This window comes from Lobosporangium transversale (assembly GCF_002105155.1).
Source record: "Lobosporangium transversale strain NRRL 3116 chromosome Unknown BCR41scaffold_44, whole genome shotgun sequence".
Classification (NCBI taxonomy): Eukaryota; Fungi; Mortierellomycota; class Mortierellomycetes; order Mortierellales; family Mortierellaceae; genus Lobosporangium; species Lobosporangium transversale.
The window spans coordinates 20,520-47,085 of NW_019029022.1; the positions used below are offsets into that span (position 1 = coordinate 20,520).

The 26,566-nt window shown below is 41.5% G+C and overlaps 7 protein-coding genes across 7 annotated transcripts; 3 read left to right on the forward strand and 4 right to left on the reverse strand.

Moving 5' to 3' along the window:
* Positions 1 to 307: 307 nt before the first annotated feature.
* BCR41DRAFT_424985 (hypothetical protein) lies at positions 308 to 7,461 on the forward strand. Its single transcript, XM_022030514.1, has 3 exons — positions 308 to 1,560; positions 2,162 to 3,221; positions 3,329 to 7,461. The coding sequence occupies exons 1-3, from the start codon at positions 775 to 777 to the stop codon at positions 7,426 to 7,428; spliced, it is 5,946 nt and encodes a 1,981-aa protein (XP_021877657.1). The 5' UTR covers positions 308 to 774; the 3' UTR covers positions 7,429 to 7,461.
* A 405-nt stretch (positions 7,462 to 7,866) lies between these two features.
* BCR41DRAFT_399934 (hypothetical protein) lies at positions 7,867 to 8,325 on the forward strand (the record flags this gene model as incomplete). The annotated part of the gene is made up of 1 exon (XM_022029106.1): positions 7,867 to 8,325. One exon carries the CDS (start codon positions 7,867 to 7,869, stop codon positions 8,323 to 8,325), a length of 459 nt encoding a protein of 152 aa, XP_021877658.1.
* A 427-nt stretch (positions 8,326 to 8,752) lies between these two features.
* On the reverse strand, positions 8,753 to 11,146 carry BCR41DRAFT_424986 (hypothetical protein; the record flags this gene model as incomplete). The annotated part of the gene is made up of 5 exons (XM_022030515.1): positions 10,619 to 11,146; positions 9,869 to 10,508; positions 9,385 to 9,764; positions 8,987 to 9,271; positions 8,753 to 8,876 (listed from the first exon to the last, which is right to left on the reverse strand). Exons 1-5 carry the CDS (start codon positions 11,098 to 11,100, stop codon positions 8,753 to 8,755), a joined length of 1,911 nt encoding a protein of 636 aa, XP_021877659.1. The 5' UTR covers positions 11,101 to 11,146.
* A 590-nt stretch (positions 11,147 to 11,736) lies between these two features.
* On the forward strand, positions 11,737 to 13,096 carry BCR41DRAFT_340559 (hypothetical protein). Its single transcript, XM_022022198.1, has 5 exons — positions 11,737 to 11,873; positions 12,041 to 12,177; positions 12,392 to 12,536; positions 12,635 to 12,732; positions 12,893 to 13,096. Exons 1-5 carry the CDS (start codon positions 11,757 to 11,759, stop codon positions 12,954 to 12,956), a joined length of 561 nt encoding a protein of 186 aa, XP_021877660.1. The 5' UTR covers positions 11,737 to 11,756; the 3' UTR covers positions 12,957 to 13,096.
* Positions 13,097 to 13,159: 63 nt separating this feature from the next.
* BCR41DRAFT_326787 (RNA polymerase II subunit A C-terminal domain phosphatase SSU72) lies at positions 13,160 to 14,240 on the reverse strand. Its single transcript, XM_022021629.1, has 4 exons — positions 14,123 to 14,240; positions 13,863 to 14,006; positions 13,599 to 13,738; positions 13,160 to 13,410 (listed from the first exon to the last, which is right to left on the reverse strand). The coding sequence occupies exons 1-4, from the start codon at positions 14,188 to 14,190 to the stop codon at positions 13,187 to 13,189; spliced, it is 576 nt and encodes a 191-aa protein (XP_021877661.1). The 5' UTR covers positions 14,191 to 14,240; the 3' UTR covers positions 13,160 to 13,186.
* Positions 14,241 to 15,318: 1,078 nt separating this feature from the next.
* BCR41DRAFT_326790 (retinal short-chain dehydrogenase/reductase) lies at positions 15,319 to 17,215 on the reverse strand. Its single transcript, XM_022021630.1, has 6 exons — positions 16,902 to 17,215; positions 16,668 to 16,760; positions 16,401 to 16,563; positions 16,197 to 16,281; positions 15,974 to 16,019; positions 15,319 to 15,795 (listed from the first exon to the last, which is right to left on the reverse strand). The coding sequence occupies exons 1-6, from the start codon at positions 17,152 to 17,154 to the stop codon at positions 15,344 to 15,346; spliced, it is 1,092 nt and encodes a 363-aa protein (XP_021877662.1). The 5' UTR covers positions 17,155 to 17,215; the 3' UTR covers positions 15,319 to 15,343.
* Positions 17,216 to 17,307: 92 nt separating this feature from the next.
* On the reverse strand, positions 17,308 to 25,279 carry BCR41DRAFT_360605 (CCR4-Not complex component, Not1-domain-containing protein). Its single transcript, XM_022025395.1, has 12 exons — positions 24,743 to 25,279; positions 24,274 to 24,598; positions 23,946 to 24,147; positions 23,472 to 23,823; positions 22,842 to 23,378; positions 22,454 to 22,707; positions 21,176 to 22,358; positions 20,846 to 21,050; positions 18,021 to 20,798; positions 17,824 to 17,984; positions 17,765 to 17,799; positions 17,308 to 17,653 (listed from the first exon to the last, which is right to left on the reverse strand). The coding sequence occupies exons 1-12, from the start codon at positions 24,917 to 24,919 to the stop codon at positions 17,476 to 17,478; spliced, it is 6,387 nt and encodes a 2,128-aa protein (XP_021877663.1). The 5' UTR covers positions 24,920 to 25,279; the 3' UTR covers positions 17,308 to 17,475.
* Positions 25,280 to 26,566: the final 1,287 nt, after the last annotated feature.

A 26,566-nucleotide genomic window follows, 5' to 3' on the forward strand; every position in this document is an offset into this window, starting at 1 on the left:
AAGTTTTTTTTTAGGTGATTTGATTCTTACCTCAATAGATTTTACAGTAATTATATACAATAAACTGCCCTGATGTGTAAAATAAGGGTATATTTTACTTGTCCATTCCTTTGTTCATGCATGCATTGTATCGACATTCCTGCGGTGTGATGTTATGGGTAGAGCAAACACATGTTCTTTGTCCTAAACCTCTTTTCCTTCTCATGTCCCGACAGAAACATGGCTTACCTACGCAGCCTTTTTTTTTTTTTTTTTTTTTTTTTTTTCTATTTTTTTTTTTTATATATTTATTTTTCAATGTTTCTCATTTGCTTTTTTTTTTCTTAGTTTGTCTCACATTTCTTTCTATTTCATTCCTGACTCGCCTTGTTCTTTCTCTTATTACTCTTCCTTTTTTTGGACATCACTCATTAACTCTCCCATTGGATCTTCCCCTTTTTGTATTCTTTCTTAGTTTTCCCGTGTTCATCCATTCACTCGATTTGATCCCTTGTTCTTCCCCCCTTCTTCCATTCAGTGGATTATCATTCTTCTTCCTTCTTTCTCTCCTTCTCTCAATTGCACATATACGCCTTATAACATACTTGTACCGACAGATTCACTCACTCCTGTCTTTCAATACCACTTCCACATTCCGATCTGACTTCTGTATTCTAACATCAACGGCACGATAGAAACAAAGGATAACGATACCGTCCTTTGATCGAGGACCTAACAACAACAGCAATAATTATAATAAACATAATAATTCGACTGCTTCATCGTTATACCTAAATGACCTATCAGAGCCAATCATACCTTCAGAAGCAGCAACAACAGCTGCAGCATGAGAAGTTACAACAGCACTACCTACAGCAACAGTTGCAACAGTCCACAATAACTACCCCTTCCTCAACCACACCACTCTCCACATCTAGCTCCATTCCATTCTCCAGTAGATTCGATACCCTCCCCTTACAGACTACCAATTCCTCGTCAGTATCAACTTTTTTAGACTCCGATACATTGTATTCTCATTATTCTAATAACAATGACAATGGCAGTGGCAGTGGCAGTGGCAATGGCAACAACAGTATTTGGGGTGGATCTAACATAAGCAATAATTATAAAGACAGTAATAGCACTGGCAATAGCAATAGCAGTAGCAGTAGCAGACTACCCTTTATGAAGAACCACAACAATCACAACCACAAGTACTCCCATCATCATCATCATCATCATCATCATCACAGCAACAATAGTGGTAATGGGCACAGCAGTATGCCTAGTTTCAAACTTCACAGCAAACATGGTAGCCAGGGTAAAGACGATTTGCAGGTCCAACAACTCCAGCAGCAAAAGAATAAAAGCTTTGACAGGCCATCAATTCAACAAACAATCTCCTCGATTCCTTCGATGCTCCAACAAGACAATGGTTCCCTCATGAACCAAGACAATGTCCTTGGAGAGCACGTTATGCTACAAGACTGGTTACAGAAGAGGTCAAACTCATTACAATTGGTTTGGAAGAGACGATGGTGTGTGTTACGTGATGACCAGTTGTTTTATTATCGATCCAATGTAAGTTTTTTTATTTTTTTATTTTTTTTTATAAATCGATGGCTATGACCAACACCAACATGCATGGGAAAAAAAAAAAAAAAAAAAAAACATGCAAAATTATGCATTGGGCGAATGGGCACATGGCGCACAACACAAATTAAACCAATCTGTGTTCTGCTTTCATTGAGTTTTAATCTTGGAATCGGGATTATAAATGTGTTTATTATTGGTTATTACCACAGCACCAAATCCTCCATGAACGTATAGGGAAAAAGAGAAGGAGAATGTGCGTTTTTTTTTTTTTTTTTTTTTCTTTTTGAAACCGAAAGAGCAGTTGCCACGCCGATCATACATGCTCGTTGAACCTCCGCATGATATCATGGGAACAAGACAAAGAGAGTGTTGATCTCAGACGAAGGGTGTTTCACTTTGGACCATCACTCTTCTGACTGGCCAAGAGGGGGAAGGGTTTGGTTGTATCTTTTTTAATGCTTGCATAGCTGCTCCTTTACAACAATTTACGTTGATGTGCCCTCTATTTCATTTCTATCACAGGAAAGAGAGTGAAAAAAATAAAAATAAAAAAAAGCTGAGTATGATCTTTGTTTATGTCTTCTAGACGGATTCCAAACCGATAGGGATAATACATCTGGCAGTGTACTCGACCCTGACTTCAGGTCCTGACATCTCCCGCAAGTCCAAATACGCATTTCGACTCTCAACTCCAGAACCTATCCCACACCAGCCTCAGAGTCATGTCTTTTACACAGAATCAGCTCAGTCGCTTGAGAACTGGACCTATGCGCTCCAAGCACACATTGACCACGCTTTGGCCGCATGGGAATCTATAGCTGCTGCTTCTGAAGAATTAAGACTGCAGCTACGTCAAGGTTTTGATATTAGTAGTGGTGGCCTGCTACCAAATAGATCATCAGAAATGGAGACAGAACAAAATATCATCGATAAGGTCCTGGACCGATTGCAGCTGGAGGATTCTGCTAACACAGGCACCCCAAGTACTTCTAGTACTTCCAACACTGATAGCAATATAGCAACACCAACAGCAACAGTTGAGCAGTCAGATGGTTTGAATAATGGTTCTACCACACCCATTAACACCATGCCACCGTCTCAACAACAGTCCTCAAGGACTTCATATTCCAATCCCCCACACCTATCTAGTTTCCCTCAATCGAATGAGAGCAACGACACATGGTCCTCGACTTCCTCCATCCCCAATAGCAGTGCCAACACAAGCTCAAATCTGGAGTATGTATCTACATCGAATCAACATCACTCAAACAACCATCAACTGGGCAGGACAAGTTTAGATTCACTACAACAACACCAACAGCAGCAGAGCCCTTGCCTCCAACAAAGCCCAAAAGGAACTAAAGCTAGTAGCGTCAAATCGTTTAGTCGACAGTCGGATCATACAAGAAGTTGCAGCAGCAGTAGTAGCGCGGGATGCACACCCGAGCTCAACTTTGGTGACTTGTCAGAGATGAACCGATCATCGTTGGATTACCAAGGGCAGGGACGAACAAGTTTATCACAGACTCGCACAGGTCATCATTCTGCATCCTCATCCTTGAGCAGTCTTATTAACCAGCACCTACAGAGTCCACGAGTGTATCCTGTCCGGTCAAGCATCCATTCTAGCGTCTCTATAGACAACAGTACGTCTTTTTCTCAAACTATCTACCTCTGTCTCTCTATCTGTCTATATCTTGTTAATTCTAAATGTTCGCTAACATTGGTATTCTATGTCACAATTATTATATAGGCGCACCTTCTGCAGTGGTCAGTGCAGCCGGTTCCCCTTATGCCTCACCAATTCTGACATTTCAGCCCTATAACATATTCAGTGGCAGCAACCATAGTGCTCCCTCTCCTAGACCGTTCTACAAACTTCTCGGGAATAGTTCTCCTTCGAAGGGGTCTGAAAGTTTTGAATCATCTACTTCTATTTCCACCATTGGCTCAGCGCTGGATATATCGCCAACTGATGACCCGACGTTGGAGAGCGAGCTCAACACAACAACTGCGGCTGACCCTGTTCAAGGGGATAGGTCCATAAATAACACCAGTAAGCCTGGTGCAAAATTTTTAGAGTTAGTGAATGGAGGTAGGCGCCGAAAGGACAAGGAGAGGGAAAAGAAGAAGGATCGAAAGGCGTACAGCGGAAGTGGCGGCAACAGAAGCAGTCCAGCTCTCAAATTATTCGGTTCGGGATTGTGTATGTTCAGTGGATGTACACAGCCGGCGAAGACATGTCCATTTCACAATAAAAAGTATCGTTTGGATCAAGTTAAAAAACCCAATGATCAGGATAAGGAAATGGAAAAGCGAAAAAGTAAGGACAAGGAAAGGGATAATGGCCCGGAACAAGATTTTGAAGCGAACAGTAGATCAATCAGAGCTCCTAAAAAGTTCTGGAATGGATCAGACAAGAGCTCTAGCTATGGAAATGTCCCTGCTTTCAGAGGCCCATTGTTCAGTGGCGATGCACTGTCCCCACCTTCTCGACCAGGAAGTCGAGGACTCTCTTCCAAGTCCATGACTTCCTTGTCAAGAGATGCAGAGCTTGACTTGGATGTCAACCTGGCATCAATCCCGCCCAACCGTCTCCCCATACTTCTCTCACTTCACGATAGGAAAAGATCCCCATCGGTGTCGGTTGTAGATGACGCTTTAGCAGCTACACAGCAGCAACAACAGCAACAGCAACAGCAACAGCAGAGACAGGCACGTAATTCTGAACCAAATGTAGAACCATCAGCTATTATCAAAACCACTCAAACACAAACACCACTTACATCTACCGCAGATTCTTCCCAGCCGCTTGCTCCACCTCTACTGCGCGCCACTTCTGCAGCTTCGAGCCATCATTCTCAAGGCAAGGACTCTTTGAGCCTAAGCCATAAGATGGGTTTACAAATTGGAGGTGATTTTGGAGCGCTGGATAAGAATGGATCGGCGGGAGCAACCCTTGATGGCAATTTTTTTGTAGCCAATCATCATCGTACTATGCAGAAGTTACAGGCTATGCAACCCCCCCGGAAGGCTCTACCTCCTCCTTCTTCTTCAGGAAAAGCTCCGCCTCAGTCTCAGCAGCCTCATTCACCGCCACAATTATATGCTAGCTCTGAAAAACAGAGACAGCAAGATGCTCTACAAAGCATGTATATTGGAGGCATTTCCCGTCATATCATTGCGCCTAATGAGCTTACACAAGCGATTGAACAAGAAGCAGAGGAGTTGCGACGAAAACAAGCCCAAGAAAAGGAGGCCCAAAAGAATCGCCCTACGTCTATAATCAAGAAACCAAATCAGCTCTCACCATTGCATCTAGCTCTCTCAACCGTATCAGAATCAGAATCTACAGATGCAGGATCATGCACGACCTCGACTGCGGATACTAGCCAGGTCACATCACCTATAGAAGAAGGACAGAGCAGAGAAGCTGAAGAGGGTGAGCGCATTATCAGTTGTCAGGAGCAGCTGGCCTGCGGTGCCACATCACCTTCGGAGATCTCATCGATTTTGCAGTCTCAGCAGAGCCCTATCTCGGCGGTTATCCCGGCTCCACCTTCATATTCACTTGGAAAACCTCTATCAGATTCGGTTACTGTGGAGCAGTTTCATCGTGACTCTAGTGCAACTAGTGCTGGAAGCGATACTAGCAGCAATGTGACTAATACGACCAGAGGTCCATATTCGAACTCAAATTCAATAACCTCATCGCCTTCATGGGCCAGAAATCAGTTCTTAGGGGCTCCCAGCTCGTTCTCTCAACCATATTATCAGCAGCAGCAGCAATCAAAGCACACTGCATCATCGCCAACACTCTTTTCTATGGATAGTTTTTTGACCACCTCCTTGCCACCACCCAAGCGCCACGGAAACAAGCATTCACAAAGATTTCATGGACTTAATGCCAATTCGAATGGGCGATTCAACTCACAGCGATCAAAACTTCCAAGGCGTAGCTCGGCCTCTGCAGCTATTACGATTTCACCATCATTGTCTCCAGCAAAAGAGGATGAATCAGCTAATCCTTTCGATGTTGCTACCACTACTGCTTTTACTCCAGCTATGGTAACGAGACCAAGCTATCTTGCAAGGAGGCAATCATCATCGCCTGTATTGATCCGGTTGAATGTACAAGGAGGTCAAAACACTATTTCACCTTTGATTGACAGTGGCGCCACGCCAACGTTTACGGGAGACCAGCCTTCGAATGATGTCAGTCGTCCAGGCTTATCCCCTCTTGCCTCACCCTCAGGATCCTCCTTTTCAACGTCAACAGTCTCTTCGTTGTGCTCGTTTGTGGCTTCGCGCCGCGACAGCTATCCTCATGGAGCTGAGGATGTACATCTACTCTCGGTCCCAAACACCCCTCTGGTGTCTCCGTCGTCGGAGGTACCTCGTTATACGCCTCGGAACATGACATTTAAATCTATCTCATCGCCTTTGGCCGCTTCCACTCCTGTTGATGGTACACCGTTACATTCTCCCATAGAATCCACAGTCACTGCTGGTGTCCTCCAAGCGGAATTCCTTGCTACAGCTGCCACTGCCGATATCGCTATGAATGCCCAACAAGGCCTGCAACACGAGCAAAAAGTTAGTGAAGTCCCATCTGTGGTAGTAAATAGCCCACAAGGCGTTGTTAAGATCAAGAACATGGGCCCTAAAAGACCCATACTACAATCTACACAGTCGTTTGTTTTTCCAGCGCCCTCCACAAAGGCGAATGGTATTGAATCAAAGACTCATGAAGGAACTGATGCACATTCTAAGCGCAGGTCATCGGTTTGTTCCTGTGTAGATGGTGACAACCACTCGTATAGTGCTTCCTCATCTGATGCGTCCTCATTTACGCACAGCGATGATGATGATGAAGAAGAAGAAGGCCAGGATGATAATAACCAACCACAGTACCATCACCGCCACCATCATGGATCTTACCATCCTTATCGTCGTAGATTGAGCGGACAACAGCATGGCGTTTCTGAACGTATGCTCTCTGGATCGCCACCTGTCATGAATTCTGCATTGCATGCTGTAGCGGCATTAGATCTTTATCCTGGTTTGCGCAAGCTTTCACTCTTTACGGCTGCATTAGGAGATCATCCGCCGCCTCCCTTGATCAGCTCGCGTAAAGGAAGTGCGGGATCTGCAATGACAATAAGCACAGAAGATGAAGATGCTGAAAGCGTAACAGACCTTCATCATGATGAGGATTGGGCAGGTAATTTGAAGAGTATTCGAAAGTTAAGGGAGCCTTCATCTTCTATCAGTGCTGGTGCTGGCGCTTCAAGCGGATCTTCCGCTGCTGCATTTTTGTATCACCGCCGGACCAGCCTTCCAGGAACACCTTCGCCATTGCAGTTCCAATCTAAGATGGATGACGCTGTGGATGTATCAATAGCAGCAGCACCACCAGTGCCTCCAATGCCATCAATGTCGACAACGGTACGGGCACCTCAGATCCAAATGGATACGGTGCAAACGGTAACACAAACACAGGCACAAGCACAAAACCAACTAGGGCTGACATCGACACCGTTGGCATCGTTACCGCCGTTGCCACCATCAGAGCCATCCACCCCAGTTTCGCCAGTGTTTGCTCAACAAACACCTCCACTATCGACATCAACAACATCTTTATCCTCACTAGGATTAGGACTTGGACTCGGACTCGAATCTTCGCCTTTACCGGCGTCTTCATCCACGAATAAATCGTCTGGTGCAGATGGAAGTACACCGCCCGTCATTCCTCGAAGATCTCCCTATAGAAGCGCACCTACATCGCCGACAACATTGAGATCGCCGCGTTCTCACCAGCAACTCTCTACGATCGCTCGAGATCTCATGTAGCTAAAGCTTTTTTTTATTAGTTATATATTGCATTTATCTTTTTTTTTTTTTTTTTTTTTTTTGTAATATTAGACATATAAAAAATAAAAGCACTGATCAAATGCATTGAATCACAAAAGAAAGGGAAAAAAAATTATGTAGGTTTGATTTTAGTTTTATCATTTTTATCAGTAATTTTGAAGATAGATGAAAAATAAAACAACAATTTTGTCAGGATTCTATCGTTAGGATGAGAGTTAATGATGAAAAGTGTTAAAGAGGATTTTCCTCATACACGAAGATGCGGAAAAAGAACGCTTTAAAAATAGATGGTAAGAGAAAGTGCTATTGGGTATAAAAGGGACCGACACAAGTTGGCAAGAAGGAAACAGCATCTTCCAAGTCAATTCAGCTTCAAAGATATACTTTTTTTTATAATTTTATTATCATTATTCCATAATGCCTTGTCTTCTAAAGTCTTCCCTTGTTACTTTGGCTGCTGCTGCTGCAATTGCCTCAATGTTCGTGGTTCAAATTGTGCAGGCGACCCCTATTAAGGACATGAGCATGGACATCAAGAGATGTTACCCTGATTACCCTGATGACGGCAATTGTGTAAGCGGCGACGCGACGCATGTGCCTGTCCCGCCGATCAAAGTGGCTGCCATAACAGATTTTTTGCCCATCAACAATGTCCAGCCAGTTGTGAACGTGCTGCCGACGGATGTGAACGATTATTCTGATTACTATGATCCTTGCTACTGTGGCGGCCAATATGACCCTTATGACTATTCGTACAACAGCAATAGCTACTATGATCCTTATGACTCTTATGACTCTTATGGTCCCTATGATCCTTACAGTCCTTACGGTTCTTACGGTCCTTACGATAATGATTTGGGTCCTGGTGGATATTAAAAAAAAAAAAAAAAAAAAAAAAAAAAAAAAAGAAAAGAAAAGAGAGAGAGAGACAAGGGGAGAAGAAGATGATCCATTTCTTGTCTACAGTAGACAAGTATATATCTCCTCGTTCGTAAAGCCCAATTAAGGAAAAATAAAATGCAAAAAAAAAAAAAAAAAAAAAAAAATGTAGACTGCATCTAGGCTCGTTCCCATCCCTCTTCACTTTATAAAGGTGACAGGAAATTCCATTTCCTTTTGAGTCACCTAAAGTGAAGGGGCTGGGAACGAGCCTAGACTGCACCGTATAAATATCTGCAATGTTTTTTTTTTTTTTTTTTTATATGTACGCGTAAAACATGAACCTATTTTTTATTTGCCTACAGCCGAACTTCCCGCTGATATCCTAGTCTATAAGTTTTTTTTTTTTTTTTTTTTTTTTTTTTTAGTCGTCAAGGATCTTGAAAAGTGCTTTTTGAAAAAGGCCTTTGCGCGGTAATCCAGGTACAGCTTCAAGCACGCCCATGATTGCCGACATGGATAAGCCAAGAAGAAGTGTCTCTCCGTGTCTGTGGGGGTTCAAAAAAAAAAAAAAAAAAAAGGTAAATTAATGAATATGTTACAACATTAATGGTCTTTTTTTTTTTTTTTTTTTTTTTTTGCTTAATGATAGACATACTTGATATTACGAACATATTTGGCTTCAACAAGATGATTCCAAATAGTCTTGAGCGCTAACCGTAAAGCAAATAATGAAAGTACTGATTGCCGTTTAGGTGGCAGAATCAAGGGCCATAGACCAGTCATGGCTCCACTTAGATAATGTCGTTTCGTTGGCAGGAATTCTCTCGGAAGCACATGCTCGAATACACAATATAGCGAGAATGCTGTAATGAAAGCACCTAGCAAGCAAATTGTATCGCTCACAATCCGAATACCCGCTTCCTTGACGTAACTCATAACCCTTTTTTTTTAAGAAAAAAAAAAAAAAAAAAAAAAAAAGGTATGAGCAAAATCCTAGTTAGCAAAAAAAAAAAAAAAAAAAAAGCGGAAGGGAGAGAACTAATAAGAACTTACCCATTATGGAAAGCACGGCCATCTCGCACCAAAAACATGAGAGCTTCCAACTTTAAATAAATCTTGAAAGCGTACAAAGATTGTCTTTTAGTGAACATCAATATGGCTTCTTTACAGCTGGATGTGTTGGCATGGAAGAATCGGCAATACATAGAATCATAATTCATATTTTCGGTGGATTTAAGGACTGGGACACAAGATGATGGTATGGACAGCTTTTCGAAAGCTGATGCTGACTTGGGGCTGGTGCCTGCATAAGCTGCCATGGCCTTAAACAAGTCCCTAGCAGAAGGATAAGGCCCATAGACAGCCGGATCGAATTGAGGTGGCCGTATTAGATATGGAGAGCGCAGGGAAAAGATGAAAGTCAATGCCTCAGGCTATTTTGTACAAATAAAAACGAATGTTACACCAGTGTTGGATTTTCGTCCTGTGTAGGTCGCTCAAGTAAGAAACAAAAACAAATAGAAAACTCCCTCCTTACTGCTAATAATTCCGTATGGTGAGTGAATGAATGCACGATAACTGCCCAGGACAATGAAGTGATAATCCAGATATTACACCATGCTGGAATCCATTCTAAATACCCTTTATACTTTAGAGCTGCATATATTATTTCTCCTGCGTAAGTTAGTGAATACAGTGCAACAGCAAGCCGACGCGTCTGTTGTGGGATCAATGCAAACGTTGGTGATGCAACCAAGGCAGCAATCACCGCAGAACAGAATCTCCTCATGGATGGTCCTTTTCCTTTGCACAGCATTGCCATCGTCCGCGGCGTTGTTGGGCCTTGAACCTTAAGCTGGGTTTCACAATCTCTTCGATGTGGTTCAGCAACAGTTGGGGCACCATCCAATAGCATAGCCATATACCGAAAGACTAATTTGTAAACGAGTGCAAAGAATCCAATAGAGAGGCCTAAGGAGCGAGAAGAATGGTTCTTTTTGAGCCGTTGTAAAAGACCTTTGAGCCGAAGCTTCAAAAGAGCAGGCAATAAAACGTCTGTGATTGTGCCTGCCAAATAGCCAGCTACAAATCCACGGACGCCAGCTCGAGTTGCCCCAGATAAATCATCTGGATATGACGAAAATACAGAAGACATCGGGGATTTTTGTCGCTTCGACCTATTGTTGGAGTGAAGTGATACCCATGTTTTTGTCAAGATGATGTCGGGTTACTGACTCGGCGAATTATTCTCATTACTCTTGTTTTAAACAAATAGGTTATTCCTTACTCGAACCATGCTACATATTCTTCAGAACTAACTAACATGGCCGTGGCTAGTTTTTTGGCAGCTACGGTAGCTCTGTTAGTGCTGTTATGGTGTTTCCAAGAGATGTTTTTATCTTTCTTTTTGAAGCAAGATAATCGACCAAAACCTAGCCATCTGTAGCCTACAGGGGAGATAAGAAATGACAGCAGGGTCATTTTATGGCTACCATGACGATGACCTAGGCTACCACCATCGTCTGTTGTCCACTTGGCAGTATCCTCGTTCTCATTCTCTCTACTATTATTAATATTTATTGACCTGGATAAGTGTAAAGGAATTGCTGTTGGAGGATGTTCAGACTGAGCCTGAGGATGTGATGGTGAAGGGAAAAAAGTAACACCATTCAATGATGGAAGAGAAGGCGATAGGTTGCTCAAGTCCTCATAGTCCGGTTGAAGACCAGAATTGGTACTGATAACCTCGGCGTCAGATTTCTTTGACATAATTGGCAAAATATTTCTTTTTTAAAGAGTGCTTGGAAGAGAGGTAGGTAATGGTTGATAGAAATGTTCAATAAACATAATATAACCAAAGGATGTACTGAGGACGACATAAAATCTCTCCTTTTCTACAGCTACATTCCCCCCCCTAAATTAGCACTCCATTTTTACTAGTTGATGGCATATGATATCGATTTTCCTGTTGCACAAAAATTTGGATAACCCTCCTCCCTTAAGTCCCTTAATGACCATAAAAGCCTCAAGCCACAAAAGTGCTAGAACGGCGGCTGTGGTGTCCAATAAAAAATCATTCGACTTGCGTGAGTGCACGTGATTCTAGTTTTGGTGCAAGGGCCACAACCCCTTAATAGGATAGGCAGTTCAATGATTCATCATTGATTCACGGCTCACGAGGACAGACGCATAGGAACATGTGTTTTTAACGTGAGAGCTTCCTTGCAACTAACAGGTTGACATTACTAACTCTTTCTCAAGTCACTTCATTGCACGTTGCAAAAGGGCGTTATATAGCAAAAAGAAGTTTTACAACAGTGCGAGAGCCAACGAGGAAAAGCCCAGCACAGAGCAGCTACAACAGTATCAACAACAGCAGCAGCAGCAATAGTAAATACGTAGCAGGAAAAAAAAAAAAAAAAAGAATGGCTTCATGGCATTTAAGCGAACAGCAAAAACGCATTTGTCTTTTTCCTATTCCAACGCTACCTCGTCTAGGCCCTAAGGCACGAGATGTCGCTATCTATTTTTCAGGAGCACTGGTATGAACAAAAGCCTTAAAAAAATCCCCTGCTGACTTATCCTTCCATTTTGGCAGCTTGGACAGCTTTTCAAGGTGAAAACTTTTTTTTTTTTTTTTTTTTTTTTTTCCTAACGTTCTACGAATGATATTTTCTTCTATTATTATGTTTCGATGAATGGGGGATAGTTTGCTCTTGGCTGGTGGTTCTTTATTGATGCAGTCATCCGTTCTAAGAACTGGGATTACAGTGAAGGCTTCAAGAAGACAGAGGTTGCCTTTGTAGACTGGGTCCCTGGCATCTGTAGTACCATTGGCATGATAGTGTAAGTCAATTCCCCATTCCTCCTAAGCCTCTTCATTCCTTTATCTCCATATCCCTCTTTAGTGTTTTGCACTTTCTTTTCTTTTTCTTATTTCTTTTTTTTATTGCTATCCGCGCTCAACTTTTTTTATAAAAATAATTAATATGGCAAAACGGTTTAAAATTTTTTTTGATGTTATTTACTAAAAGTATTTTTTTTCCTCTTCATTTCATAGTATCAGTAGCATTGATAAAGCTGCACTTAGAGGCGATTCATTTTCGTTTTCGAGTGGGGGTGGAAGTGCAAGCATTGCATGGAAAGCACGTGTGTTCTTATTCATTGGATTCGCATTTATGGCTGGAGGACTTGCAGGCTCAGTGGTAAGAATTATGGAGAGGCTTTATATATATGTGTGTGTATATATATTGCATAGTGTATACAGTTCATAAAGCATTTTCCTCCTTCTCAATCATATTAGTCCGTTCTGTGCATCAAATATATTTTGCCAGCCTATGGTGAGCCATTCACCTTCTGGGGAGTTTGCAACGTTGTCCAGAATGCATCAATTATGTTCAGGTATTTAACCAAAGGGTGGCAGGAATATGAGTCAGCCGTTAATATTGTTCATTGTCCTTTATTCTATTCTGCAGTGAATCTTAGAGAACTGACACTTTTTTTTTTTTTTTTTTCTTCTCTTTTTCTTTTTCTTTTTAAATATGATATTGAAATATTATAGCGCTGCAATTTTGTGGGTTGCTCAAAGCACTGAATCTGAATACCAGTACAATTTTGCTATCTAATACAGTCCAAGAATAAGCAGGCGCTAAAGGAAGTGATGATTTAAATGTATATTCTCAAAACGAAGTAGAACCCCTCCTCGGTATGAATAAGTGGATGAGTACATGAAAAATAAAAAAGTGATAATAGTAAAAGTGTGTCCAAAATATTTTTTTCCCACTCTTTTTTTTATTTTTTTATTTTTATTTTTATTTTTTTTTTGTTTGTTTGTTTAATTAATAGTATTACTTGTTCAGAAAAATGAGACAGAATGTAGGATTGAAGTATTGGGGTAACGCTGCTGGAAGCGGTCCAGAATGGGTTGAATTTCCTCATCTAAATCTTTCGATTGCTCAATATCTTTGGCGAGATGAAGAATCATCCGTCCACCAACCATCGCTTCCTCATAGTTATCCTTGATCTCAACGTTAATTACGTGGACTGGATTGCTATGCGACTCGCCACGTTGAATCAGATCTAATAACATTTTTTTTTTTTTTTTTTTTTTTTTTTTTTTTTTGTTTTAAAAAAAGAAAGAAGAAAAGAAAAGAAAAGTTCATTAATACGCGGATTAAATTATTTTACAAAATAATAATGATGAGTTTTACTTCCCAGGCTACTCCCATGGAAAAATTAAAAAAAAAAAAAAAAAAAAAAAAGAGTACCTTCACACACCGCATCGAAGCAGCGCTCTTCACAAGTGATGATCACATCAAATTCCTTCCTACTCTCTTGGAACCGTTCCGGTGAAGTTTTGATTTTTCGATTCCTGTCCAGCATTAGCAGTAATCCATTGGATTGGTATCTTGAAATCAAATCAAATACAATAAAATACAATACAATACAATAAAATAAAAAAAAGTCAATAAAAGTCCTAGATATGGCATTAACGGTCAATTGGGAGTTGAGCATATATATATAATCCTTACAATGATGCGTCCTTGCCTTTCAATTCTATATAGACGTCATTATAGGGTGTTCCAAAGTTATAAATGTTAGGTTTGTCAATCGTCGGTCCTGGTAAACGAACCATTGTTCCTGTGCCGTACGATGATACTGTAAAACCATTTTTACTATTTAATTTATGTCTCTACATTAGTTCAATTAGGATTGGTATCCTTTTATCAAATATCCAGTAGTGAACAGCTTGTAAAGTTACAAAAAAAAAAAAAAAAGAAAGAAAGCTTACAGTAGCACGTTATGCGCCTCCATGCTTCGGTTCTGATTGGAAGCACAAATGACTGCAAAGCGGACCATGTTGGAGAATGACAATGAACCTTTTTTTAATGCTGAATTATTCTAATTGAGGATAAAAAAGAGAAGATGCCTTTTGCTTCCCCCTTTTTAAAGAAAATGGTCACATGGTTGCGTTGCCACTAATTTTGGGTTATATTTATGCAAACTTAAGTATTTGGCATGTTGCAATAATAGCCAGCTAAGAAATCGTCAAATCTTTTATTCTATTCTATGAACAGCTGCTTTCTCGGCAGTTTGGTCTCTTGAGCAATGGGTCGTGGCCTTGAAGGGGGGCCAAAAGGCCCTCAAATGTCTTGAGGACATGCATCAAAGTTCGTTCTTGATAACACTAGCAAACTCCTTGAACTAAATGCAGTAAGAGAGAGGAACGAGGCAGCTGCAACTGGAAGGAACTTGGAGCTCCTGAAGAGAGCGATTGACAAATGAGAAAAAAGAGAGTCGTGAGAGAAGGAAGGCATTTGCATGGATATACGAGAGAAAGATAAAGAGATAAAAAGAAGATAAAACAAAGGCATCAGAGACGACGATCTTTGAATTCACAAGTAAGCCAAGAGCACAATTTGTAGGAAATGGAGTGGAAAAAACGAACGAGGCTAGAATGGGGCTATAACCGCGATTTGTGGAAGTTCAGGGATTATGAAGCGAGATATTGAACTTGCACGACAACTAAGATCTTCTTGGCTTTATGTGTACTTTGCCGGCTAAACTTTTTTTTATTTTATTTTTTTAACAGAGTCCTTGTTGTAGATTCCTTAAGATCACTTTGTACCTAAAGCTGCCACACTGACCAAGATCCTCTATGAGCAAGCTCACTACTAAGTCTTCTTATAGCCTAAGAAAGCTTATTGGGCCACAAACAGTGCGACAATGTCCCTGAAATGAGCAAGAGCAGCAACATCGAGAGTAAATGCGAGAATAGGATAGTAATACCCCTGATTAGGAAGTACAGGTGTTTTGAATAAGATAAAGGTAGCTCATAATTACGGTGCACGGACCGATTCTTTAAAAGAAAGAAATGTCTGTGTAACATCACCGGGGCTTTACAAGTCTCTTAATATCCCATCGTTTAACCTTCAGAACCAGAAGTCTGGATTGATATATATATATATTATATAATATTTTATAAAGCAACAAGATTGAACTTGGTCTATACTTATTTATCTTTATCTGCTTCACTATTTTTACTACCGTTATTGCTATCCAACTCGATTGGCTCTACAATCAATTTCTCCTGAACAAAACCCTTTTTACCAACAAAAGTCTCCATGGCCTTATCAGCACCACTGATTGTCCTAGCCAGATCCTGAAACCATGCTGGAGTAATCGAGACCAATGGGACAAAATGAACATAGAATGGCATCATAATCTGGTTTCGACCTCGTCTTTCTTCCATGGACCGAATAATCTTTCGAACTACTTCCAAGGGTTCTAAGGGAGGTGTGAAGAAGGGTAGATTTTCTTTCACCCCATGAAACATCCCTGTCTCCACTTTCCCACAACAGACCAACGTTGTCTTCACACCAGGGGTCTTGTAAACATATCTGATTTCGGTTTCAAGTACCTCATGGAATGACTTTGCAGCAGCCTTTGACGCAGCATAGTCCGCTATAGTAGCAACAACAGCAATAACAGGTTATATCATAAATGACTGAAAGATGGCGCTAATTATTGGTCGTGGTTGTAATAGCCTCTAGCAGCAACAACAGAAAAAGTAAAAAAAAAAAAAAAAAAAAAAAAAAAGGAGAAAAGGAAAAAAAAAAAAAAAAAAAAAAAAAGTCCTTACCAATTTGTGGTGCTCCCATCATTCCCATTGCGGACGAAATTGTAATCTAACATTGATAGAAGAGTAAACAAGACCAAAAGAGTAGTGCAATATGTATGTAAAAAAAAAAAAAAAAAAAAAAAAAAAAAAGCGATAATACGTTAAGTTGTTGAACAATACTTAAAAACATTTTTGTCGACATAAAAGTAAACCCCATTTGACTATTTTTTTTTCCTTTCCATACAATGTGTCCATGATTATTTTTAATCATATCTGGTAAAAATTCCTTGATCATCCAGGCTTGACCGAAAAAATTCACATTCAGTGTCCTAAATAAAGCAAAAACAAAAAAAAAAAAAAAAAAAAAAAAAATAGAAGTAAAAAGTCAACAAATGTTAAAATAAAAGTTTTTTTTTTTTTTTTTTTTTTTTTAAAAAAAAAAACTTACTTCTTGATATCATCAACTGACAGATCAAGGATTGGTTTTCCATGAACGATACCGGCGTTATTGACTAGGATAGTAGGTTCACCCACATCCTCACGGATCTCTTTGGCAACACGGACAATGTCTTCGGGATTTGATACGTCGCAGATGTAACTCTCAATATCCACTACACACCATAATACAAGTGTATTAAGCAATTTTATCATTTAGGACTAGGATTAACGAGACCATCACTTGGTATTAACAGTAAAAGATATTTTTTTACTTTACATGCAGTTTTAACAGGATGAATGTCAAGAACAACAACTGTGATGTGTCGAATAGCCAATGCTTCCGCAAGGAGATAGCCTACTCCATTAGCACCTACTCGAATGTTTTTTTTTTTTTTTTTTTTTTTTTTTTGCAAAATAAACAAGATCAGAGATCAATATCTTACTGATTCATGATCACCCTAAGAAAAAAGGGCTCCTATCCTTTCTATTTATCAATCTTTTCAACCCTCACCTCCTGTGATCAATACAATTTCATCGTCCCAGTCAATCTTGCCATCTTGGCGCTGACTACGATCATGTAACCAATAGGCCAATCTGATAGTAAAGAGCAAGACTCCATAAACAGCTGCCAGCTGGAATGCTAGGCCTTCGTTCGTGATACCATAGAGTTTGATACAAGGGATGAGAAAGAATGGGAAAGACAAATGGAACACAGATGCATTCAACATTCGCACCACAAAGTCAATGCTTCGACGGTTCACCATTGTGAGCACTTTATTTTTTTTGGATGATCAAGTGGAGTGATGTTAAGGAATAAGGTAAAAATTATATTTCTCTGTCTATGAATCTTTATTGTAGCAATATCCTGAAATATTGTTCCTTGCTCCAATTTAATGTGTAATGTGTAATGTGTAATGGGCATTTTTTATTATGGAATAGTCGTACACTCAAAAAATCTCAAATCTAAACTAAATGACCAATATGGTACAATGCTTTCTCTTTTGACAAAGATTACAATAAAACGTAAAGCGTGGCAAAATGAAGAATAATCAATCTCGTATGAAATGCTGTCTTGTTACTTGTCCTTAAGCTGATCGCTTGACTGACCGCGATACAGAATCAAAAAGCTTCTCAATGTCAGGGTCAATCCTAGTGAACGCATGGTCCCAAAATGCATAGCGTGGATTCTTGATAAGCTCAATAAACGTAATCAGCAAACCCCATGGATGTGGGCGGTTTACAATCAGACGTTCCAACAGAACCCTATGTTTTATGTATGTAAAGTGTCAATTGTTAGGATGAGAGAACAAAAAAAAAAAAAAAAAAAAAAAAAAATCCAAGGAAAACAGAATTCAAAGGTATTCCTTCCTTTACCTTGTAATCTGCTCTTTGATCTTTTCCTGAGTAGCCTCATGGAAGAGGTACAGGAGCACACGACTGAAGTAATGCGTATGAGAATTAGGGTATCTCAATTGGTTGGCAATCGCACTCAAGAACAAGTAGCGGCCTTCAGAATCCAACTCTGTCAACAGTTTTTGGAAAATATCCATTGATGCTGTCTGCGCGATCTGGGAAGACGAAGACGATGAGGATCCTGTAGGTGAAGACACAGTCTTGTTGTCATTATTACTGTTGGCATTCGCATCTCCGATGTCTTTGCTGCTGCTGCTGCTGTTACCATTGTCTTCTGATTTGGAAGCATGCAATTGTGCAATGCCATTGACGCCAACATACAAGACCAACGAGTTGATCATCGGTACATTGTATTTGGATCCTCCAGAGAACAAGTCCTGATTGTTAGGATCAAGTGCCAGGATCTCTTGCCAGTTGTCCAAGAATGCTGCATGTTCACGTGTTCGCAAATACGTATCAACGTCGCTCTTCATGCTAACAGACAGACTGCTAGTGTAATCTGAAAGCACACGTGGTGGTTGATGAATTTCCGCCAAAAGATCCACTTTCAGGTTGGGCGTGAAAGGATCTGGCAACCTCATGTTGCGCGGGAACGCGCTGAGAATCAGGTTGCGCAGTTGAATGCATGTATGAGGAATCACATCACAGAAACTAAAGTGGTAGTCGCACAGGAACTCGGGGAAATCGTGTAGTAACACAAGCAACACCCGAAGTGTACCCTTGTAAAGTGCCCGAGTTGTGTCCCGCATCTCCCCTCCAACCAAGAATGGGATCAAGAAACGGAAGAGGCACACGAGAAGCTTCTGGAATGAGGCCCATCCCTTACCATTCTCCGCCAGCAGCAACTTTGGCATAAATGCACGATGAGAAATAAGTGAAAGCCATCCGTATGTAAATCCAGGGAAGACCAAAGGCTGCAAAGTATGGAATGTGTTGCTAAAAGCTGTCAAGATCTGGAAATACATGCCAGGGCTTGACTCATACGAAGTCATCATCTCTGTCAACAGACCCGAGAATAGACGCAGGAAGGGTTTCTGGTTGAACTGACCGCGACGTTGTTCATGTGCCTGAGCCAAGACTAAAACAATGATGGACAACAAAGTAGTAAGATACGTGACCTTGGCTCCGCTGTGGTTCACGCCTTGAGGATCTGAGTAATGTTTGACAAGGGTAACAATCAATTTAACGAAGGCGTCAACGCCCTGATATGCAGCGGTAGTGTTGGTAACTTTGTATTTGATGTAGCTCTCCACACTCATTTCCGTGCATACTCTGAAGAACAATGACGAAATTTCTTCGCCCTTCAAGACACCCTGCTGTTGAATCGAATTGATAAAAGCACCATAATCCTTATCGTTTGAAGTCGGAAGCTGATAAACGCGAATCCATTCAGCAAAGATAAAGGCAAGTTGTTCTCGCAGCACTGAATTGTCGATATCCTTGGCGGCCTCCCTAGGTGCCAGAGCACGTCGGCGGATATCCTCGATAAGTAAGACAATAGGTTCGACAGTCTTGCCTCCGCGTTGCGCCAGGCGGTTAAGCACGTTGAGTGAGTTGATGAATTCGTTGCGGCTAGCGCAGGGTTGTTCACTAAGGACACATTCGCGAATCAACTTGATAGCGTACTCAACTATACCGGGACGGCCAATCTCAATTAGGCGCGCCAGTTGAATATCCTGGTCAACAAGGCTCACTAATCCGGCCTTAGTCAACGTCACAGTGACAGGCACATTAAACTTGCGCTCATCGTCCGCATAGATAAGCCATTCAGTCACTTCCTTGGCCACCTTGCTCGAAAGGGCACAGAGCTGCTCCAACAACACTGCATACACATCTCGCGACAATACCTGGTCTGTCTTGTACAGTAACTGAACAATCTTTTGCGAGAACGTCAGTGCCATCTCATCAGGACTGAAAGACTGTGCAGGGATTAAGGGTACGAGACGAGCTAGCATCTTGACCTCGTGGTTGGGAGGAAGTGCTGCCAAAGGCATTGAGGGCGAAAGACTGATAAGCTTGTCAAGCTCACTGATGATTTGAGCAAACTTCTCCAGAGCCTGGTGAGCTGACAGTGGAATGGGCGCGTTGTTATACGACAATTCGTTAGTATTGAACGGGAAGGCTTGACCGGCATCAGCCCTTGCATTGAGAGGAGTACGAACACTTCTGTCAGTGTCAAAGACTGGTGCCATAGCTGCCTGTCTGGGCAAGCGGGCGAAATCCTCATAAACGCGCAGCTGCTGAGCCGAGAGACCTGTAGGCTTAATACGGAGGGGCTCGGGAAGGCTGGCAGGATAGCGAGAAGACTGATACGTAGCCACGTCGTAATAAGGTTGTCCTGTACGTTCGCGATGCTTCTTCCTTGCATTAAATGCATTCGCTAAGCTCTCTTCGATTTCTGGAATGGCCTTTTCCATAGCTGCCTTTTCGATAACGGAACAAGCAAGATCCAAATTGTCATTAACAGTCATCAGAATGGATTGTTCTGGCATATTCTGATCTGTAAATCCATTCTGGAGGAACAGCGTGCGAATAATATTAGCCATGCTAACTCGGAGTGGCTCCTTGCAAGTAACAAGGGCAAGACTACCAGCAAGATTTTGAACCATAAGATGAGCGGCCTTGCGCATCTTTTCCTCATTAGGCTCCATGGCAAAGTCCTTAATGATCATCTCACGTGTGGAAATGCCTGCAATAGTGACAGAGCGATCGACAACAGGAGCAACAATCTCTCGGACAGCACGATCGATGGCAATATGCACGAGTCGCTTGAGAGCAGGGCGCTCATTGTAGAACGCAGGAGGATTGAAAGTGACAAATGCAGCCAAATTGGGAACCATCTCCATAGAAGCATCCTGCTGTGAAGTGGCAACGGTCGAAGGGACTGCAGCTTGAACGGGCATTCTTGCTGATGGAGCATATCCGCCCATTGAAAGACGCTCAAAGTCCTGAGTAAGTGTTGCAGGGTGAGCGACAAGTTCCTGGGGGGCCTGTCCTTCAGAATGCTAGTAGGTTCAATTTCTTTGAGATCAAGCGACAAACTGTTGCAGAGCACCTCGATTTCAAACTTGAGATGCAGTTTCAAGTCTGCAAACTGATAAAGCTCGACAAGAAGACGCATAATGGCCACAAGCCAGGGGTTAGGTGGCTTGAAGACCTTACTCTTGTTGCACTGTTCCAGAACCTTGCAGACAAATGGAATGGCGACAATCAGTCTGTTGCTGTCGTAACCTTCAATGAGAAGTTCCTAGAGATTTATGTATGAAAGTGATAAAACGGAGTTAGTCTACGAGGAAAAAAAAAAAAAAAAAAAAAAGAAGAAAAACAACTTTGAAACGAGCCTGGATTACTTAAGTTGAAGAAATACTATACCTTAAATGCCAGATTCTTATGCTTAATGGGTCGATTACGAGCCAGAGTCATGCCACCAAGCCAGGATCCGAGGTTTTTCAATAGGGTTCGATCAGAAGATGACTGTACTGTTTTTTCGGAATTGATTAAAATCTTGATATTGGCGTAAGTCTCATGTAGAATATGGCGATAAAGCAAAGGACTTTGAAGTCCATCGAGGAATTGAAGATATAAGACGTGGTAGTTGGGCTCAATACTCGCACGTTTGACTACGATATAGTTACTGAACCAACGGTATGCACTCTCGCGGAGAAGCTCCTTCATCTCTGCTAGCTTCACCTCTAGATTGCTTTGAGAAACATTGTTGACGATAAACAGAATTTTGTCTTGCGTTTGCTCATTAGGTGCCTCATAGTCGATATCATCGCGCCCAATGAGAAGTGTATCCACATTAAGAGAAGTAAAAACAGGGGGAGCTGCTGGTTGGGGAACTATTGTGGAAGCAGGTGTTGGTTGTGAAATTTGTCGTTGAACTTCTTGATTGATGGGTTGTTGAGGCGATGAAGTGGTAAGGTCTGACGAGAGACCAGAGCCGTCTTGTGAGGCTGCAGTCGCGGAAGGAAGAACGGCATGGATATAGCGCACAATCTCTGGATGGACTTGCTGAAGATGAGGGATCTGAAGGAGATGCGAGCAATATGTGGGCCACTCCTGAAGCCTTGACTGGAATCGACTCAGAGCTTGGGCACCAAAGTTGAACATCTTTGACCCTGGAGGATTACGGAGAGCATCCAATACGTATCGGAGAGCAATACCGAGTGGAATGTAGGAGACTAGCTGATGTTGGATTAGAGCACCAAACAAATCACTGGTGATGGCGAGCTCTCTCTCACGATACGTGGGGAAGAATCGGTATTCATCAAACAAATTGTGAATCATGCACGCATAGATGTCCTGCTCACGAGGGTCAGAGGAGTTCTTAAACTGCTGCAACAAATCAACAATTTCAGGGATGGAAATCTCGCCTCGGTAGATGCGCTTATAGTAATCGTTATTGGCCTCTTCAACATCATCTGAAAATGATGTCTCGTTACCGGTGACACCTCCCTCTACAGCAGGCGCAACATTAGCAAGTTGAGGATGGAGTTGAAGACATGCATTATGAACATTCTTCAAAACAGCTGAATTTTCAGGGGAAATTGAACTTTTACAAGAAACAGGGTTGGGTGAGTCGAGACATTCAATCAACCTATACACGATCATCCAACTGAATACAGGACTCAAAACCATGATACTCACCTTCCAAGAAGGACTTGTAAGAAAATAGTAATTGTCTCTACTGGTAGCTCCTTGTTTGCTGGGGTGCTCTGACGAGCATCGTTAACAATTCTCTCACTAAGATAGTCCAGACAAGCCCTGACGAAGATATCCTGACCAGCAGCGATCCTATTCTGTAACCATTTATCCAATGCCAAAAGGTTCCGACTGGACGCAAGCACGGCCAAATCAATCGCAAACATAAATGACTTGACTTCAAGCACCTTATTCAAGATCTAAATAGAGAAAATAGTCAGCTGGGTGTCCAGAAACATTGAATAATAAAAAAGAAAAAAAGAAAAAAAAAAAAAAAAAAAAAAAAAAAAGAAAGAAAGAAAACAGCTAAAAGTAGGAAAATATGTAGGCCTACCGAAAGATCTTCTGTAAGCTTAAGTATCTTTGGGAGTGATGAGCGGTCATGATCGTAAAGGTCCAACAAACCAGAGACAAATAGACCCTGATTAACCTGCCACAATCGTGTTTGCACAAATTGAGGGATGATGCCAACTCCTGTCAAATAAACATGAAGCAACTTGGAAACGACGTCTTGATGTAATGAACTCCAAGGCGTCTTGAGCTGAACAAGGCCAAGGAAGAGAAGCTCTGTGTTTGATTTTAAGCCCATATCCAGTAGTGGGTCATGAACTTCGTTGTCGGCCAATGTCATTACAGTTTCTACCAAAGGAATGCAATTCCAAACACTCGATTCCAGCTCAGCAGATGCGTGCGCCTGAACTTCGGCGCTTGACTGTGCAAACTGATCTCTTGTGAATGTCCTAGATGATGCCGCCCACTCTTGTTCTAATAACTTTGTCGGCGCAGCAACGAGCGCTTTCAAAATTGAAATTTGACCCTCAACATTGCTCCACTGTCCCCAGAACGCCTCTAGAGGAAAGAGACGCCCATTCTATATATGGTATAAGTGTGCAATGTTGAATGAGCATAATGCATATGAAAACCAATATGGCAAAACAAATTAATTATCATTTCTCCTCCATACCTTGTCTGCACTTCTGAATGAATTGATTATAAATTCTAAGCCAGAAACATCTGAGATCTTGAATTCAGGATAGTCCAGCGCTTGAATGACCTTGACCCAATCAACAGTATTCTTGTTTAGTGCTGTAGCAACGTTCTTAAAGTCCCAGGCACTCTCAGAGCCTGCTTTTGATTGTCGTGAGACCATCATGCCGAGAACACGTGCAATATCTTGCTCATCAGGCGTCCTAGAATTATCATATCCCGCTTGGCGCAGAATATCATTAACAGATGATACTGATTTGCAGCAAGAGGGTCCAGCCTCGCACATGACTTTTGCCAGGGCTGCAGACTCAGAGTTATCATTCATATCGCTATTAGAGAATGAAAACCCACGTCAATAGAAGCCAATTGTAGTAATATATGACCATGGCCAAAGAGTCACAAAAAATAAAAATAAAAAATAAAAAAAGGAGAGCACGGCTCATAGACCTACCGAATCTCCTTGATAGTGTTAGTGACGACTGAAGGGATGTTGTTATTGTACAAAGTATTAATAAGACCGGTGACTGGATCCCTCGGTTCGTCCCAGGACTTGTAATTTGACGCGTCGAGTGATTGAACAAACTCGAGTAATTGATCGGCTGAGGTAAGCTGCTCCTTTAAGGCTGATGCAGTTGACTGAATGATACGTTCAGCTGGTAGATGTAGTTACGACGTTAAAAAAAGCAAATTGTCCGATTCAGAAGTTTGTTAGTAATAAGTTATAAACTGACAATCGCGCTCTCCATTGTAATACAAAAGCTCATTTGCATGGGCCTTACCTTGAGCAACGAGTTCAGATTTGGGTGACTGAAGAAGTGCAATGGCTAGGCGAATTTTTTCAATAGGCTTCAATGGCAAATCCTTGATAAAGAGCTCGAAATCAAAATTCTTGAGCGCCTCACTCTTTTCTGTTGTACTAACGGCTTCGCAAAAGTATGTGGCTGAGGTCTGGGTCTTGGCGAGGACCTGAACCTGATCGATGAGGAGCCTGTGGATAGGTGCACCTGAGTAGTTACTTGATTGAGATCCCTGCCCTGATTGCCAGGCTTGGACAATGAGTCTTATAAAATGTAAATAAACGGGTTTTCCGTTGTCCTCAATCAGCTGAAATAAATAAATAAAAAATAGAGATAGTGTGTCAATATAAAAATAAAGGAACAAAGCGTTGATGTCACCAAATGACTGTGGATGAACAATTGCTCCAATTTATGGTTAAATGTGCTCCGAAGCCTTTCTTGACAGACTTACCGAGTGGATTTCAGTAACACTTCGAGTGTAAGTATTCTCGGAAAGGGTTGAGAGGAGAACCTTGACCTGAGCTTTGACAATGGTCAAGAAACTGGACTTTTTGGAGGGGAGACTCAACCTGGAGGAGGCGGGAGTTGTGGGCTGACTTGAATTGGGTTGTTTATCTTCAGAGCTCATACTGAACAAAAGAGTACATGATGCGCACCCAAGGGAAAGAAATGGAAAGATTCAGGATGAATTGATCAACCAAACTAAGAGTAGAAAAAGATGGCTCACACGAATAGGTGGTATGTACAAGGGGCCAATCTAGTAGAGTTGAATCATGTGCCAGAATAGCATCATAGACATAGTAATTAGTCAACTACGAAGTGGCGTGGTTGGTCTCCCTGTGCATTTACTCATAATACAAATATTTTTCTATCTGATCATTGCTTCTGTTCCTCATGATCAAGCTCAAGACAATATGAATTAATGAAAATGAAAACAATGAATCACATCATGATAAAAAAAAAAGTTGACGAATGCTGTGAAGTTGAGTATCATGGGTCGTGATGGTATAAAGTTTGATCAGCATATTTTGGTGTACTAAATGCAACCTTTTCACAGCACACATGGAAAATCGCCAAAAGTCAATAATGTTAATAATATTATGCTTGCACACATACACAGACGGAATAGATAAAAAATAGAGATCAACTGGTAGGGAGAGAGAGGGGCAGCCTAGGGAAGCACGATGGTTGAGGAAGTTCAACTGATGGGAGATGAGAAGAAGAGAAAGGACTAAATGAAGATTGAACTTGTCAAGTACGCGCTAACATTTGGCAGCTCGCCGCTTCGTGTCTACGTCACCGTCTTCCACACGTGTTAGGAGGAAGGCAGGTGTAAACCTAACGCTGAAACAGCTCATAAATTTGATTACCACCCTCGATTTAGCAGCCAGCCTATTTAGCAACTCAACCTGAGTTATTAAATATTGTTTTCAACCTTACTATGCACCTTGCGCTGATGAATTGATAGAGAGCCTTTTCCACGAGAATAATGGGTATGAATTATGTATATACATGTCACTCTCGACTAGTGCACAGGCCACAGCCAGATTGGGAATTCTCTGAAACCAGAGATCTGTGCTGTTCACTCTTCCCAATTAGATCTTTTCAAGTATAAAAGGTTTGCTTAGCTAATGTCTTGTAATTGAAAAGGCCTAACCAAACCAGCCACTACTTTGTTATACCGGCGCGTCGGTTTGATATTGAAAATTTTAACAACCCCTAACTTAACCTACACATGACAGCATTGCACTTTCATACATCTGCAGTGCCCTGAGTGAACTGAGACATCTTTTTTTTTTCGTGGCCTAAGGAACCGACCAGGTAATGAAGTAGCGTTTTGTTATGCTTTTTCCAAGCTCGATTGAATTGAAATAGAACACTCCTGAACCTTTTATTCGATCGCTGTATCTTTAAGTCATAGAATCATCACTGGAATTCTGAGAAAGAAAACTCTGTCCATATCGCCTTACAAATCCCAAGTATTGCATCATTTCCCCTGAATCCCATTCATATTTTTCTTTAAAAGTAAAAACAATAGAAAATAAAACAAGTCCTGTTACCTCTTCTCCTCCTTTCCTCTCCCCTCCTCTTCTCTCCACTCCTTTAAGCAGCTTTGGACCGTATGATTTGTGGTCTACCCTTTTGTCTTCGCTTCACAGAGTACTCCGCAGGGTCCTGGTTTGGGCACTACTTTTCTCTTCTAAAGTAAATTCTTCTATAATTATAGCATAAGCCAAGCTGTTAGAGTTCCGTTACACAAGGAAAGAGCGGTAAA